This window comes from Lissotriton vulgaris, chromosome 1_1, assembly GCF_964263255.1.
Source record: "Lissotriton vulgaris chromosome 1_1, aLisVul1.2, whole genome shotgun sequence".
Lineage (NCBI taxonomy): Eukaryota > Metazoa > Chordata > Amphibia > Caudata > Salamandridae > Lissotriton > Lissotriton vulgaris.
In genome coordinates, this window is record NC_141685.1 from 751,204,435 (window position 1) to 751,218,815 (window position 14,381).

Consider the following 14,381-nt stretch of genomic DNA (forward strand, 5'->3'; position numbering starts at 1 on the left):
ATGCTCTAGTGGGTTTCTACTCAGCGGTCCTTTTTACAATGAACTGATCAAGTTTTAATTTGTAATGGTTTTCACCAAACAATAAAGAATATCACTTAATTACTACAAAACGTTGTTGTATCTTAAAACCATTTCCTTTCTTTCATAATTTCAAACAGCTTTATAAAAAGTCCATGAAGTACATTTAGGGAAATGAATCTACATTTCTCTGATTTAGTGGCACATGTCTAATGTGGAGATGATATCCTTAGTATTAGTTCCTTCCAGAAAAAGGCAGGATCATTCCACTTTGTTATGATTTTCATTCTATCTCAGTGCCTCACATTAGAAGGAAGACAACACAGTCCACATTGTCGATCAAATTTCTATGGAGGAAGAGGATAATACCCAAACAGAAGAAAACGTAGCCAAAAACAACCATGAACAGAAGGCTAACCAGCATGTGTTTCTCTGTGTAGATATATATTCGCCTCTTCAGGGCTCAAAATACACTTTCATAAATCTCATAATATAGCATTATAGTCCTCCATGGTAGGCTACACAGGGCATTAGCTGTCTGATCCAGTGTAATTGGAGAGAGCTGAATGTGAGGACCTATAACAAGCTCATATGTCACAGCAAAGAAGCCTGGCTGTGAATTATTTCCTGTAATTCATGGTGGTGAATTAATTTGAAGGTTATTTAGTGTCTCTAACCAAATAAAAAAGTTACATAGATGATTAAAACAGTATTTCATCTTTCTTTCAATGTTGGTAAAACTGATTTCACGATGACAGTGCTCGACCTAGACCATTAAGTAGCGCACCCGACAAATTCACGTCAGAAGTCCATCCCTGATGCAAGTATCTACCAATGAATCCTGCCCAGTGTGTAAAACTAAACATTGTGAATGCAGAACTCTGTCAGCAGCAAAAAGTTACACAACCCCACATTGCAGTTTATTGAATTTGGTTAAACGAGTCTTGTTAAACGTTATGTATAGTGGCAATGTACTACAAAAGAACAACATATCTTAGATGACATTTTTTTTTGTTTCCTTTCAATGCCCGTTGTATTTAAAATCCGATTTATAACACATTAAAAATATTTGCAGACTATCCCCACAAAAACATATTTCCTCAAAACATTAACAGACGTTTCTGCAGTCTCAGGCAAATGACTACTAAACGGATGATGCTTAAATGCTCTAAATCTTTCAAACAAGTACTAAAATCGATTAGTAACTCATGTGATATAAAAAAATACATAGGACCTGATTCACAATCAGTACTTTGTAGTACTTTTTGTAGTACTACAGTAGTAATACAAAAGTTACTACAAACTGCTATTCACAAACTGCAGTTTTGTAGTAAATTACACTTTAGTAGGAAGTCCAGGGTTTTGCCAAATCAGTGGTTGACCATGTGTAGTGCTGGACTTACTACAAAACTGTAAATTACTACAGAGGTGTAAATACTTGAAAGTGCAGTTTGTGAATACTGAAAAGTAGTACCCTTATTCAAAGGTGTAAGTTACCTTTGTGAATCAGGCCTATAATGAGTAGCATATGCAATGTTTTCCTATATTGCCTTCTTGGGGTTAAGTCACACTTATAAAACACTCAGCATTTGCCAACATGGTTTGTAAAAATCACCAAATACTCTTGATTACTGCATATTAATTACATTCATGAACATAACTGCATGGAAGCAAGAGATTACGGTCCCTCAACTCCACAATATGTAATGACCTACCGCTACATTATTGAATAGCAATTGCATCATGAACCCTTTCACCATAATCACCAGTCGCTCCTCTCATCCACCACTGCCATAGTTGCCTTGGGCGCCCTAATGGTGCATCTGCCTATGCTGGTCCACCTCCCTGCATCTGCCTGTTTGCCACCACTGCCAGGGCTTAATTTACTATGGACTGTAATTGAAAGTGGGGTGATTGACAGTTAATGGACAGGTAATTGCCTAATTTCACTGTTTCTTCTGGCTGAATGTAATGTTTGGGGCACTTTGGTACAGGGCTAACCTTCCTCTGGGTTGTGAGCACTCCCCCGTTTCCCACCACTAGTTCACTTCACAGCCCCACCCCTCTTGCGCTCACCATTCTCCCATCAGTTCCAGTCCCTGCAGGCTTCTTTCCCTCTCCATGCTCTCTTGCATCCCAGCCAGCCCCTCCCACCTCCCAGAACATCTTATGGAGGCCGCTGCTCAGACCGGCTGCTGCGCGCCGAAGCTGCGCTAATGGCAAGCACATCTGCGCCCAACCGCATCCACTGCCAAGGACTCTGAACCGCCGTACTTCCACAGATACTTTGGTGCAGATCTCCGTACCCTGGACATAACAACTGCTGCTTTGCATCACCTCGCTCCACAGCGGAAAATTTCACCTGCATCCGCTGCCAGTTCTCCTCCACCCTAGGACTGACCGCCATCGCTGAACCACCTATATGACACCCCACCGGCCAAGACTACCCCGGAACAACTTAGTTGCCTCCTGATCAATGCCAGATCACTCTGCAAATGGCCAACGAAGTCTGGGACACCAGCTCCACCCTCACCCATGATGTGACTTTCATCACCGAGACCTGACTCACATATGCATTGGCCCCTCATATCACCATGGCAACATCTAATGGCTACAGTATGCAGAACTATGACCCCACCAACAGACACAGAGTTGGCATCACCATTGTACACACTGAATTATCACCTGCACCTTCATCGTTGATGAAACCACGCCAATCTTGGACCACATGAACTTCCATCTCTGCATAGACAACAAAACCACCATCAAAGGCGCACTTGCATACAGAGTGTGAGGACCATGTACCGACCTCAACGCCACCATTGCAGAATTCATCATTCTGCTCGCCAGTGAATCCGAACACTATGTCTTCCTGGGAGATCTAAACTTTCACCAGGATGATCCCACCAACACCAACTCCACCAACCTTTTAGAAAGATTGGACAACATTGGCCTCAAGCAGCTGGTCAAAGACCCCATGCACAAAGCAGAACATGCTGGACCCCTTCTTCAAGTCCTTCAACAGAACCAGTTACAGCCGCATCACCGAACTCACCTGGTTGGACCACTTCATCACTTCACCCTCCTGGACCTACCTGCACTACCCCCAACCGCCACATAATTACCTTCCACTGATGGATCAAGGTCACTCAGCACCAATGGACTGATGCCCTTAGCATCACAAATCCCAATGCCACCACCAACTTGGACCAAGCAGTAGAGTGGATCACCTGTGCAACCGACTGAGTCCCTCCGCCAAAACTTGCCTAAATGCACAGACCTACCAAACTAGCCAGCTGGTACACCCCGGAATTCAGCACATCGAAGCACAGGTGTAAACAACGGGAAAGAAGATGGTGCACCAGCAAGAACCCCACTGATAGAACCTCCTTCAAGTCAGTCCTCAATGACTACCACTGCCACATCAAAGCAGCAAACAAGGAGGCCTGAATCACCGGATCGATACCAGCAGCGACCAAACCAAGGAACTCTTCAGCATTGTCAGAGAGTTCACCCACCCACCAGTTACCGAAAACTCGATCCCCTCCTCACTAGAACTTTACAACACCATTGCTGCGTACTTCGACAACTACATAGCAAACATCTACAGAAATTTTGATCGCCAACCCACGACCTCCACAAAATCCCATCCACCATCACCACCGACCACCCGCTCACTGCATGGCAACAATTCAGCACACCAAACACAAGCGCTCGAATGAACTCCATCTATTCAGGAGCACCCACCGACCCATGCCCCACCGACTTTTCAACTTCAGAGGAGACTAGATCATCCACCAGCTTACCACCATCCTCAACACCTTCATAACCACAACCACCTTTCCCAATGCCTGGAAATACACAGAGGCGAGACCACTTCCCAATAAACCCTCTACAGACCTGAGCAAGCTCAAGAACTACTATCCTATCTCACTGCTCCCATTCCACACCAAATCCCTGGAAAATGCCATCAACCTCCAACTCACAGAACACCTGGAGAGAAATAACCTGTTAGACCCTTTCCAATTAGGGCTAACGGTTAACAACAACACCGAGACAGCACTAATTGCCGCAACAGACGACATCTACACCATTCTCAACAGAGGAGAATCAGTCACCCTGATCGTGCTCGACCTCTCCACAGCCTTTGACACCATCTCATACCGCACATTGATCGATCGAAAACACCAGACTGGAATCCCTGACGATGTGCTCAGGTAGATAGTATCCTCACTCATGGGGTGCACCCAGAGTCTACCTCCCTCCATTCACCTCACAACCGAAGCACACCACCTGCGGCATCTCCCAAAGCTTGTCCCTCACCACAACCCTCTTCAGCATCTACACGCACGACACTGCTCGCAGACATGGTCAGATGGCACAATATCAACATCATCTCATACGCCGATGAAACCCAGATCGTCCTCTCGCCATCACCCGACCCCATCTCAACAAAGACCAACTTCCACAACTGTATGAAGAACGTCTCAGTCTGAATGAAGAACAACTATCTGAAGCTCAACTTGGACAAAACTGAAGTTCTGATATTTCGCAGAAAAAACTCCTGGAGGCCATCAGAACTCAGACCCAGTACCACTCTGAAAGACCATGCCCAAACGTTTGGCATCATCCTGGACAGCGAACTCTTCATGAAATGTTAGGTCAACGCCGTCTCCTCAGCCTGCATGCACATGTTCCGCAAAGTCTTCAAGTGGCTCCTCCTTAGCACCAGAAAAACAGTAGCGCAGGCCCTCATCACCAGCCGGCTGAACTAAGGAAATGCCCTCTATACTGGTACCATCCACGAACTTATGAAATGACTCTAGACGATCCAGAATGCTGTTGCCAGACTGATTCTCAACCTGCCCAAAAAGACCCACGTCACCTAGTACCTGAAGAACCTCGAGTGGCTCCCGGTTCAGAAGAGATGCCAAATCAAGCTTCTAACCCACATCTACAAAGTCCTCCATGGTCAAGGGCCCACCCACGTGAAGCACCTCCTGCATTTCCACGGACCTCTCAGAAACCTTCACTCTGCACACCTCGCCCTCGCACAAATATGTGCGAGAAGTGTGGCTCAATGGTTAGAGCGGCAGACCCTGATGCAGAGGTCTAGCCCGGGACCAGGGTTCAATTCCCCGCCTCAGTGGGTCTTGGGCTCAAAATTCCACTGACCTGATAATTCTCGCCTCGGTGCCTATTCCAATCATTGAGTCCCACTCTGCAACTCTGGGCAATAGCTTGCTTAATCTCCACAACGGCCCCCACAACGCTAAGGATGCCTGGCATCCACCTTGGGGGTGCCCAGGAGTGGACGCCTCACAGGGAAAGCCAGGATGGGTTCCACAGCGGTATTCGTACAAGCGCCTTGAGACCCTTGTGGGTGAGTAGTGCGCTATACAAGTATCAATTTACAATTACAATTTTACAAATACCATGCTGCCACCCTGGAGGACGCTGCTTCCCCCACCTCACTACCAAATCCTGGAATGCGCTCCACAACTGCACCTCACCTAGTTGACCCATATCAGGAAGGGTCACAAAACCTGGCTCTTCGACTGAAACCTGCAGCACAGTGCCTGAAAAACCTCTTGGGTGATAAGCCATGCAATACTAGTACGACTTGATTGAATGATTGATCCAACATACTATATAAACTGTGTCCTGTTGTACCTATAGGACTCCTTAAGACATAGGAGGATCTGATGCCACCATGGCCGGAGCTAGGCGTGGGTAGCGTGTGCAGCTGCACAGGGCCCGTTCCTGCTCTCAGCAATGCAGCCTCGTACCATTGCACCATCTTTTGAAGGATGAAGCCCAGGGGGCCCTTCAACTTTAAAATTTCTCTTTTTATCAGGTTTCCCAGCTAGCCTGGCTCTATTAGCCTAATCATTGCATCTGCATGAAAACAGCTATCAGACAAGTACTTAAAGTGCCTTTAGGTGTAAAGTGAGTCCTGCCCCTGCGTGAATGGAAAACAGGGTGCAACACTGAGCTCACCAAAAAGAATCTTTTCTCAACACAATGGCCACTGCTCATCAAGAATGAAGGGAAAGGGAGAAAAGCAGAGAATGGCGGGGCAAGGTGAGTAAAAGAGGAAAGCCAAACAGAAGATGAGAAGAGAGCAGATACGTTTGAGTACAGCAGTGAGACAAAAGATGCTCAGAGGAGCAAAGAGTAAGTGGTTGGAGGAAAGCGAGGAGGGGCAGGAGGTTGGGTGGATGTAATAGGCAGAATCAGTGGGAATAGGCAGAGAGGAAAGAAAGGTGAAGGGCATCACATGCAAAAGAAATGGATGTAACAGTTGCACAATCCATGCAAAGATTTAGGAGGATTGGGGAGAGTGGCGGTGTTCAAGGGGAATGGTGAATGTAAAGGATAAGAACAGGAGAAAGTTGTGAAGATCAGCACATGGAGGGCAAGGTAAATGTAAGAGAGACAGAACCTGTGGGAAGAAGTTAATGGCAGCAGAGAAATAAAACATGAAGTGTAGACCATGGAGCGAAGAGATGGATGTAAAGGTTGCAGAATCAGCGAAAATGTTGAGGCTAGTTGGAAAGATGAAAGGTGAAAGGTAGTACATGGATGGTAGAGGTCGCTATAAGAGTCATCAGGAGAGATTAAGTTGCGGGGAAAGGAACCGGTGAGAGGTGGATGCAAGAGGGCATGACCACCAAGAGAAGGTACGAAGCTGGGGGAGAGAGGCAGGGAGAAGTAGCTGTTAGAGTGGCAGAACCAGTGAGAGAAGATTAGAGGCTGGGGAGAGAGGAGAGGTGAAGTGTTAAGCAGAGAGGGAAAGGATAGATGTTAGAGGAACTGAATCAGTGAGGAAAGTGAGAGCTGGGGTAACAATGAATTGAACTGTACAGAATGGAAGGGAGAAGTGGATATATGAGAGGCAGAAACAGCGAGAAGATAGAAGGCTGGGGTTGAAAGGGGAGAGGTAGATGTAGACGGGACAGACCAGCAAAAAACGTTCCAAGGGGAGAGGTTGAGAGGAGCAGAACCAGCAGGAGAATTTTAAAAGAAGGGAGAGCAATGGAATAGTGAAAGGTGGATCTAAAATGAATCAATGAGAACTGTTAGAGTCGGGCCAAGAGATGAAATAAAGTATAGAGCATGAAGTAGAAAGGTGGATATAAGAGGGGCCAAACCAGTAAGAGAAGGGACGAAGCTGAAGCTGAGGCGAGAGATAGATGTTTGAGGGGCAGAAAAGATTAGAGTAGAGCATGGAGGTAGAGGGGGATTCAGGGGTGGCTGAATCAACAAGAAAAGATGAGATGTTTCAGCTAATTGGAAGGGGAGAGGTGGATGTAAATGGAGTAGAACTAAGAAAGAGTTTATGAGTATGGGGAGAGATGAAGGTAATGAGTAGCATATGGATAGGAGGCATGGATGTAAGAGAGGCAGAGCCAGCTAAAGAACATACGCAGAGTGGGGAATAAAGCAATGATGGATAGAAGAGAACAGAAGCGCCAAAAGATGGAAAGAGGCTGCAGGAGGGAAATATGAGGGGAGAGGAGCAAATTGGATGGGCAGAACCAGCAAGAGAAAGTTAAAGGCTTGGTGAGAGATGAGTCGATCGGGAAGGTAGAGGTCAAAGTAAGAGGGACAGGACTAGCAAGAAAATGTCAGAGGCTGTTCGGAAAGAACAGAAGTAAAGAGTAGAATAAGAAGGGGAAAGAAGAATGCAAGAGAAGCAGAACCAGATAGAGAAGGTAAAAGGCTGCAATTTTAAAAAAAGTACTGCAGAAAGGTGGATGTGAGGAAGCCGCCAGATTTTGCAAACTTATTTAGAAGCCTTGTAGGCTGAGGCCAATGCACCTGCCCTCGTGTGTATCACTGTCACTAGTTGGCCCAAAAACCTAGAACTATACATACCACGCTACTAGTGACAGTGTCCCAAATCATGCACTATTCTGGAAACAATTTGTGAACAACAAAATAGTTAGATCAGTTTTGAAGGGATGTAAGCCTAACTTTTCCCCGTAGTTTGATTAATTTAATGTATTTCTACCTAATAGAGATTTCAAATATATCTACTTATTTTAATATGATGATTAATTATATACTTTATAGCCATTTTACTGATATGCACAATAAGTAAGTGGCTTCAGCAATGCAAGAATAAATATCCTGAATTGATGTCACTTCCTGTGATGTCACTGTCTGGGAGGTAAGATCGTATGCTAATTATAGGTGTCTTGCATGTGCCTATTTTTCTCAGGGCCCCACAAATCGTAGAACCCTGAGCTGTCGTCTTTACTCCTTGTGGCCCGGCAACATAGTTCCAGTCCTGGACTTTCATATGACAATCTAATACATTGCGGGAGCTTTAGTTAATTTTTGCATTCAGCAAACCAACTAGACCAACACCCAAGATAACAGCGATTAGTAATCAAAATGTTCAGTGCCTTCTCCCCTTGAAATTGCTCCCTAAACCCTCCCAAAAAGTTGGTACCTGAAATTACTGGTGTCTAGAGTAAGTGTTTCCTATTTTCTTTTGTTCTTTTTATTTTATTTTAACAGTTTTATATAAAGAAAAAAAAACGATACATAAAATAAGCATTAAGGATGATTACATAGACATGTGTAAGGCAAGTGTTTCCTATTTTCTCCGATAAATGCACAATTAATAGAAACAACAGACAGACAGAACAGTGTGCCGGATTCTTTGGGTGTCGATTTATAATCTTAATCTGAGATTCAAGGCACAAGCCAGTTTAATATTCAATTTAGCACTCCGGTACACACAAATTCCCATAATGGATTTCAGACTCATCAGGGGAAGATTAAGCAACGTGCAAAAAAGATATATACTTGATTAAGAAAGATTTTTCTGTGAGTATGTGTGGCTTCCTCCTGATGAGCCTCTAAATAACCATCAGTAAATAATACCTACACCATGAAAGAAGCTTTTCATATCATGTTGTTAGTTACTAACAGTCAATGATCTTCTGGATGTTGCTCATGTCTGCAGAGAAATCCCATAGGGGTCCAGCAAACGTTTCTTGTCTTCCAAGACTCTTATGGTTTCATAGGTGTGCAGGGTCAGATCCGGAAACAAATTCAGGAAGTATTCGGGGGGGTCTTTCATGATCTCCTTGAGGCTGAAATGGGAGAGGGGGACTGTGATGAACAGTGACAAAGAAATTCTCAAAAACCTAAATAATGAGCACGAACTGTAGGCCTGCTTGCATACATGAATGAGAGATATGACCAAGCTCAACAAAGGAGAGCATTAGTGAAGATTAGATGAATGAAGGAGACGTGTGCAGGTGAACCATTGAGACTTAAGGCTGGGTGCATAAACTGCACATTACAGTACATTTTGTAGTACTACAAAACGTACTACAGATTGCAAAACACAAACTATGTGAAGATTGTTATGCCTATGCATTACGTATACTTAAGTGTGTGGAGTCTGCAGTCGAAGCATAGAACTCAGCACACATAAGTATACGTTTTAGTAGTAAATCTGGAGAGAGTGGGTGGGAACAAGGGCAGACTTACTACATAAGGGAATGTAATAAGGCAGGAGTGAAAGGGGTTTAGGGAGAAGTTCAGAGAGAGACGTCAACCACCCACATAAGAGTAAGCCAACTGCTTACTCCTGTGTGGGGATGGAGACATGTACCTTACACATTTGTGGTAAGTTTACACGCGGAGTTTGTGAATACAGAAAATAGAAAAATTACTCCAAAGTGAAAATGTTATCAAACTTCTAGGTTAACTTTGTGAATCAAGCCCTTAGGTGCTAATATCCCTTCGCCTTAGCCCATGGCATCTGATTACCCAAAGATCCCATCTGTCAGTGGTCATAAGTCTCAGCCAGGCATGTCCTGAACTGAGTTACCTTAAAAGGATCCCTGTTCACTACAGACTCCCTGTTTGCTTCAGGTAGCATATTCTGCAAGCCCAACAATAACCCCGATTAAGCAACTAAAAAGTGAAATAGGTTTAAGGCATGACCGCTGCATGTGTTCAATTTAGGTATTTGTAAAAAACTGTTCAGAACAGCTGCAAGTGCTAATGAGGTGCCTACTTGGAATCTGAGTTGCAATGCCCTGTAATGAGTGGCAGATTTTTCCATTCTCCATCCATTTGTCTCTGCTCCTCATCATGTTTCTGTGCACTTCTTTAGCTTACGTTTTAATTCATAACCAATGGATTTTACCATATGAACTTGGCGCCATGAGATCTCCTGCCCATACTTTTTATGTTTGAGGATCACTGTTTAGAGTTTTACCTCCATGTCCAAAAGACGAATAGGGTGGGTCACGGAGGAGAATCTGAAGGCCCGTTTTCATAGTGTTTTGTTCTACTGAGATGCATTAAGACATGACTGAATACACTGTCCTTTATGTGCTTGCTTATTGCGTGAAGCATTCACTGCTGCTCTCCGCCAAATTAACGCATTTCGGATTAGGACGGGAGCAATTGACTTTGTGCACCACCAGTCCATGATGGTGTTCGAATAGAAAGTAAGAAAATCTCATGACTAGCCGCCATGACAACTCTTAACTCGTACTGCTGGAGAAAAAAAGTGTACTCAAGCCATCTCCTGACTTCACATTTTCAGTGGTATTGATAATCCCTTTCATTTCACGCCAAGTTATACAATCATCAAAATACACAATCAAAGCTAATTCTATCCACCCAACTCCACAAATGGTCAGAGCGGGTTGGGTAAGTTTATCACAAACACATGCTGATTGCTTACCTTTCTCCTTTCTCCTGGTAGTGAACACCCAAGTTCCTGATAAACTTCAGTAGGCTTTCAACGGTGTCTTTGTAAGGGTACTTCTTACTGCAAGGAGGCATGGCATCCATGATCTGCTTCTCAATCTACAGCATTACACAGAGCATACAATTAGCAAGGCAAGTGAACATGGAGCACGAGATATAATGAGATATTGATAGCCAACCTTAATAATCCACCTCTCTTTCACTAAAGAAACATAGCTCATCTGAATAACTTCGCACTGTGGCACAACCGTACAACCAAAGAAGCAATGGTCTATAGAGATATTTGACAGCAGGAAGCGCCTTAGCAAAAGAGGTAGGGATCGAAATAGTCACAGGGTAGGTGTTAATGAGCTTTCTATGTGGAGTGCGTGCGTCCACAACACACGTATTCCATTCTAATTTGTACTAGAGGCCTGTAAAAGCTTCACCTTCACCCCCAAGGTAAGGTACCTTTAGGAAAACTATTTTGGGACGCAAGCGCAAGTTGTAAGACTTAAACGAAGTTAAGATTCACCATCTGCCCTTCAGCAAAATTGGGCTCATTTCCCACCACAGATGATCCAACTGTGAAGGGCTGGACTGCCAGTGGCTGAAAAACAATTATGCACACTAAGGCTTGACTGGGGATGTGGCAGGCAGGGGATGGGATGAGATGGGGTCTTGGGCTCAAGATGGCTGGAGCTCTGCGATCAGAGGACGCAAGTGCTCAAACTCGGGGACCTTGGAAGAGGGATGGGTCGCTATAACGTGGCAGGGGAAAAGGCATGGCCTAAGGACGGTGCTTGCCAGAAATTGGGTACGGATGGGGATTGGCAGCAAATGGTACCACCCTAACTGCTGCGCCTCGTCGCATCAGGAAAGATTTACTGCAAGCGCAATGGGGTGCTGCAGATGTCCTGAATTTTTTTAAACCTTCATGAGCTAGGCAATTTGCGAAGCTAAGGCTCTTTTAAAAAAAAGTTATCAAAACGTCGAGCGGCTTTGCAACTTCGCTGGAGCCCTAGTTTATTCTTCCTATTGGCATACGGCTAAGCATTAGCTGAGATGTTCCCCTGAAGCACAGACGTTATTACGTGCGCGTGAATTCGTAATTGCTTCCGGGCCAGCTCTGCTTTACTTCGATTTCCAGAATGTGGGTTAACGGAACCTGCACACATGAACCTTGAAATGACTACAAGGCCACGGATGCACTGGAAGAACATATATACAGAAACTGCTGATATTGTTCACAGCTTCGCCCTGTTCATGAAGGTGCCAACAAAAGGTAGACCAAAAGGGGTCACAGCAATCTGGCTTAATATTGATAAATTCATCTCACCTGATTAGATTAGGGTTCATAACCCAAACATAACTGGCCCTATTCACAAACTGCATTTTGTAATACACTTTTTAGGTCGAGGGACTGTCGCTTCTCACTGCGAAGCAGTGAGGGGCGGAGTCACGAAGAATTAATGTTTTTGAGTTAGGGGCTTTGAACCCGCCTCACTCCTCCATTGGCTGGCTTCCTAAACAGAGGCCAGCCAATGGAGGAGAGAGGCGTCACTCCAAAGAAGCCCCGTCTCTTCGGGGGCGTGTTTTTGGCGTTCTTTCGCCCTGTGATGTCACCCGTCACTCAGAACGCCAAAACACGCCCCCGAATCCGAAATTTTCGGATATTTGGGGCCGCCATTTTGCTGCACGAGCAGCGTCGGACAGAAGGTAACTATCCCTTGTTAATTATTTATTTTTGCCGCTCCTCTATTGCTCTTTCTCACGCTTTCTTTTGTTGCCCACCCAATCTCCTCCCTCAAAATTTCTTTTGCCCTCAGTTCACCTTTTTTTCGCTTTGCCCGCTCATCTCTTTGCACAGTTCAGGGCTTAGCTCCTAAGCCTGAGGTGCGGCGCTGGATGTTCCTGAGGGCTGTGCGTGCCCCTGAAATGTGAGGTGGCTGCTCTGATCCTGAGCTGAGGGGTGGAGAGGCTGTGCCCCCCGAGCTACGGGGCCCCTGAACAGGGTGGAGGTTCTTCTCCTGGCGTGGTGTGTTTCTCCCGTGTCGGGCCTCTGCTGTCCTCCCAAGCTCCGTGATTTACTGGCACGCACTGTAGCGCACATCGCAACGTTGGACTCTGCTGTGGTTCTCTAAAGCCCCTGATCAGTGCCCCGCTTGTACCGCCGTACCCCCAGCTGGCCGCTTCCCCTTCAGGGTAGAAGCGTACGCCGCTGGCTCATCAATCCCCTTACAACACATCGCCAATCCCGGAGCCCGAGCCGCGCCGCTCGCATCGCCCCGGGACGGCACCGTGACATCAGAGGAGCAGCCCCCGCAGCCGTTCGCTTCACCCTCCCCTCGAGGACTAAGGTACTGTTTGCTGCGAGGTAGGTTGCGCTCCGGACCCAGAGTCCGTGAGGCGCATTCAAAACTGACCGTGCTTTGTCATCCACGCTGTACGCTTTGAACTGCACGCAGCGTGCAACTACTGGCCTCAAATCAACCGGTACGCCTCGCACCCTGGGTGCGCCACGTTGGGTCACCCTGCTTTTGAAGCGTATGCTTGCATCCAAACGAACTGTACGCTTGTGGTACGGTTGCTAGTACGCCTCGTACCGTTCCGCAGCATCGCTCACGCGTATGCCGGCTCACGCGAGAAGCGTGAGACGTAGTGGGCCTCGTCCCCGAAGGCCGTGCAGATCGTACCAAGAGCGCTACAAAGAGCACAGACATCCAAGAAGGGAGAAAGAACGTTAAAATATTGCATTTAAAGAACTGTGGCACTCTGAGAGTAACTGGAACCGTGTTTGCAACCTGAAGACTCGAGTCGGGCTGAATGCAAGGACTGAACAGGATGTTGTGCAGCCTGTTGTTCAGGACGTTTCCTCGGATTCCGCCTTTTGTTTCATTCAGCTGGGATGAGATTTTCCAGAAGTGTCTCTGACCTTAAGATATCTCTGGGTTGCTGACCCTCCCAATCAAAACATCATTAGCGCTCTGTCGATGCTTAGAGTTCAGTCAGCTGGATTTATTTGCAGTTTGTTTTTTATTTATTGAATAACATGTTATGCGGCCTTTGATTATGAACAGATTTCTGGTTCTAAATGCCTCTCCCACTCTGGCTTTGTCGAAATTCCTCTGTCTCTGCAATTCGGTAGCCCCCTCAAGAATCCCGGGGCTGATCCCATCTTTCAGCACAGCAAGAAAACGCCACCTCTTTCCCCACTCTGAACCCTCTGTGTGTGTGTGTGTGGGGGGGGCTCTGTGAGGGGGGGACTCTGTGTGTGTGGGGGGGCTCTGTGTGTGTGTGGGGGCTCTGTGTGTGTGTGTGGGGCTCTGTGTGTGTGTGTGGGGGCTCTGTGTGTGTGTGGGGGGGGCTCTGTGTGTGTGTGTGGGAGGGCTCTGTGTGTGTGGGGTTGGCTCTGTGTGTGTGGGGGGCTCTGCGTGTGTGGCTGTGCGGCTCCGTGTGTGTGTGTGTGGCTCTGTGTGGATAGCTTTTTTTGTAAGTGGCTCTATGTGTGGGTCGCTCTGTCTGTGTGAGGGTGGCTCTATGTGAATGGCTCTGTATGTGTGTGTGTGTGTGTGTGTGGGTGGCTCTGTGTGTGTGGCTCTGTGTGGGTGTAAATGCAATAGGTCATGCATTTG

At 46.2% G+C, this 14,381-nt stretch overlaps 1 protein-coding gene across 1 annotated transcript in view; it reads right to left on the bottom strand.

Moving 5' to 3' along the window:
• Positions 1 to 8,505: 8,505 nt before the first annotated feature.
• Positions 8,506 to 14,381, bottom strand: part of LOC147747759 (2-5A-dependent ribonuclease-like) — a 302,563-nt gene continuing 296,687 nt past the window's right edge. The window contains 2 exon segments of the mRNA XM_086955558.1: positions 8,506 to 9,128; positions 10,742 to 10,866. Coding sequence (XP_086811684.1) covers positions 8,987 to 9,128; positions 10,742 to 10,866 — 267 coding nt within the window. The 3' untranslated portion in view covers positions 8,506 to 8,986.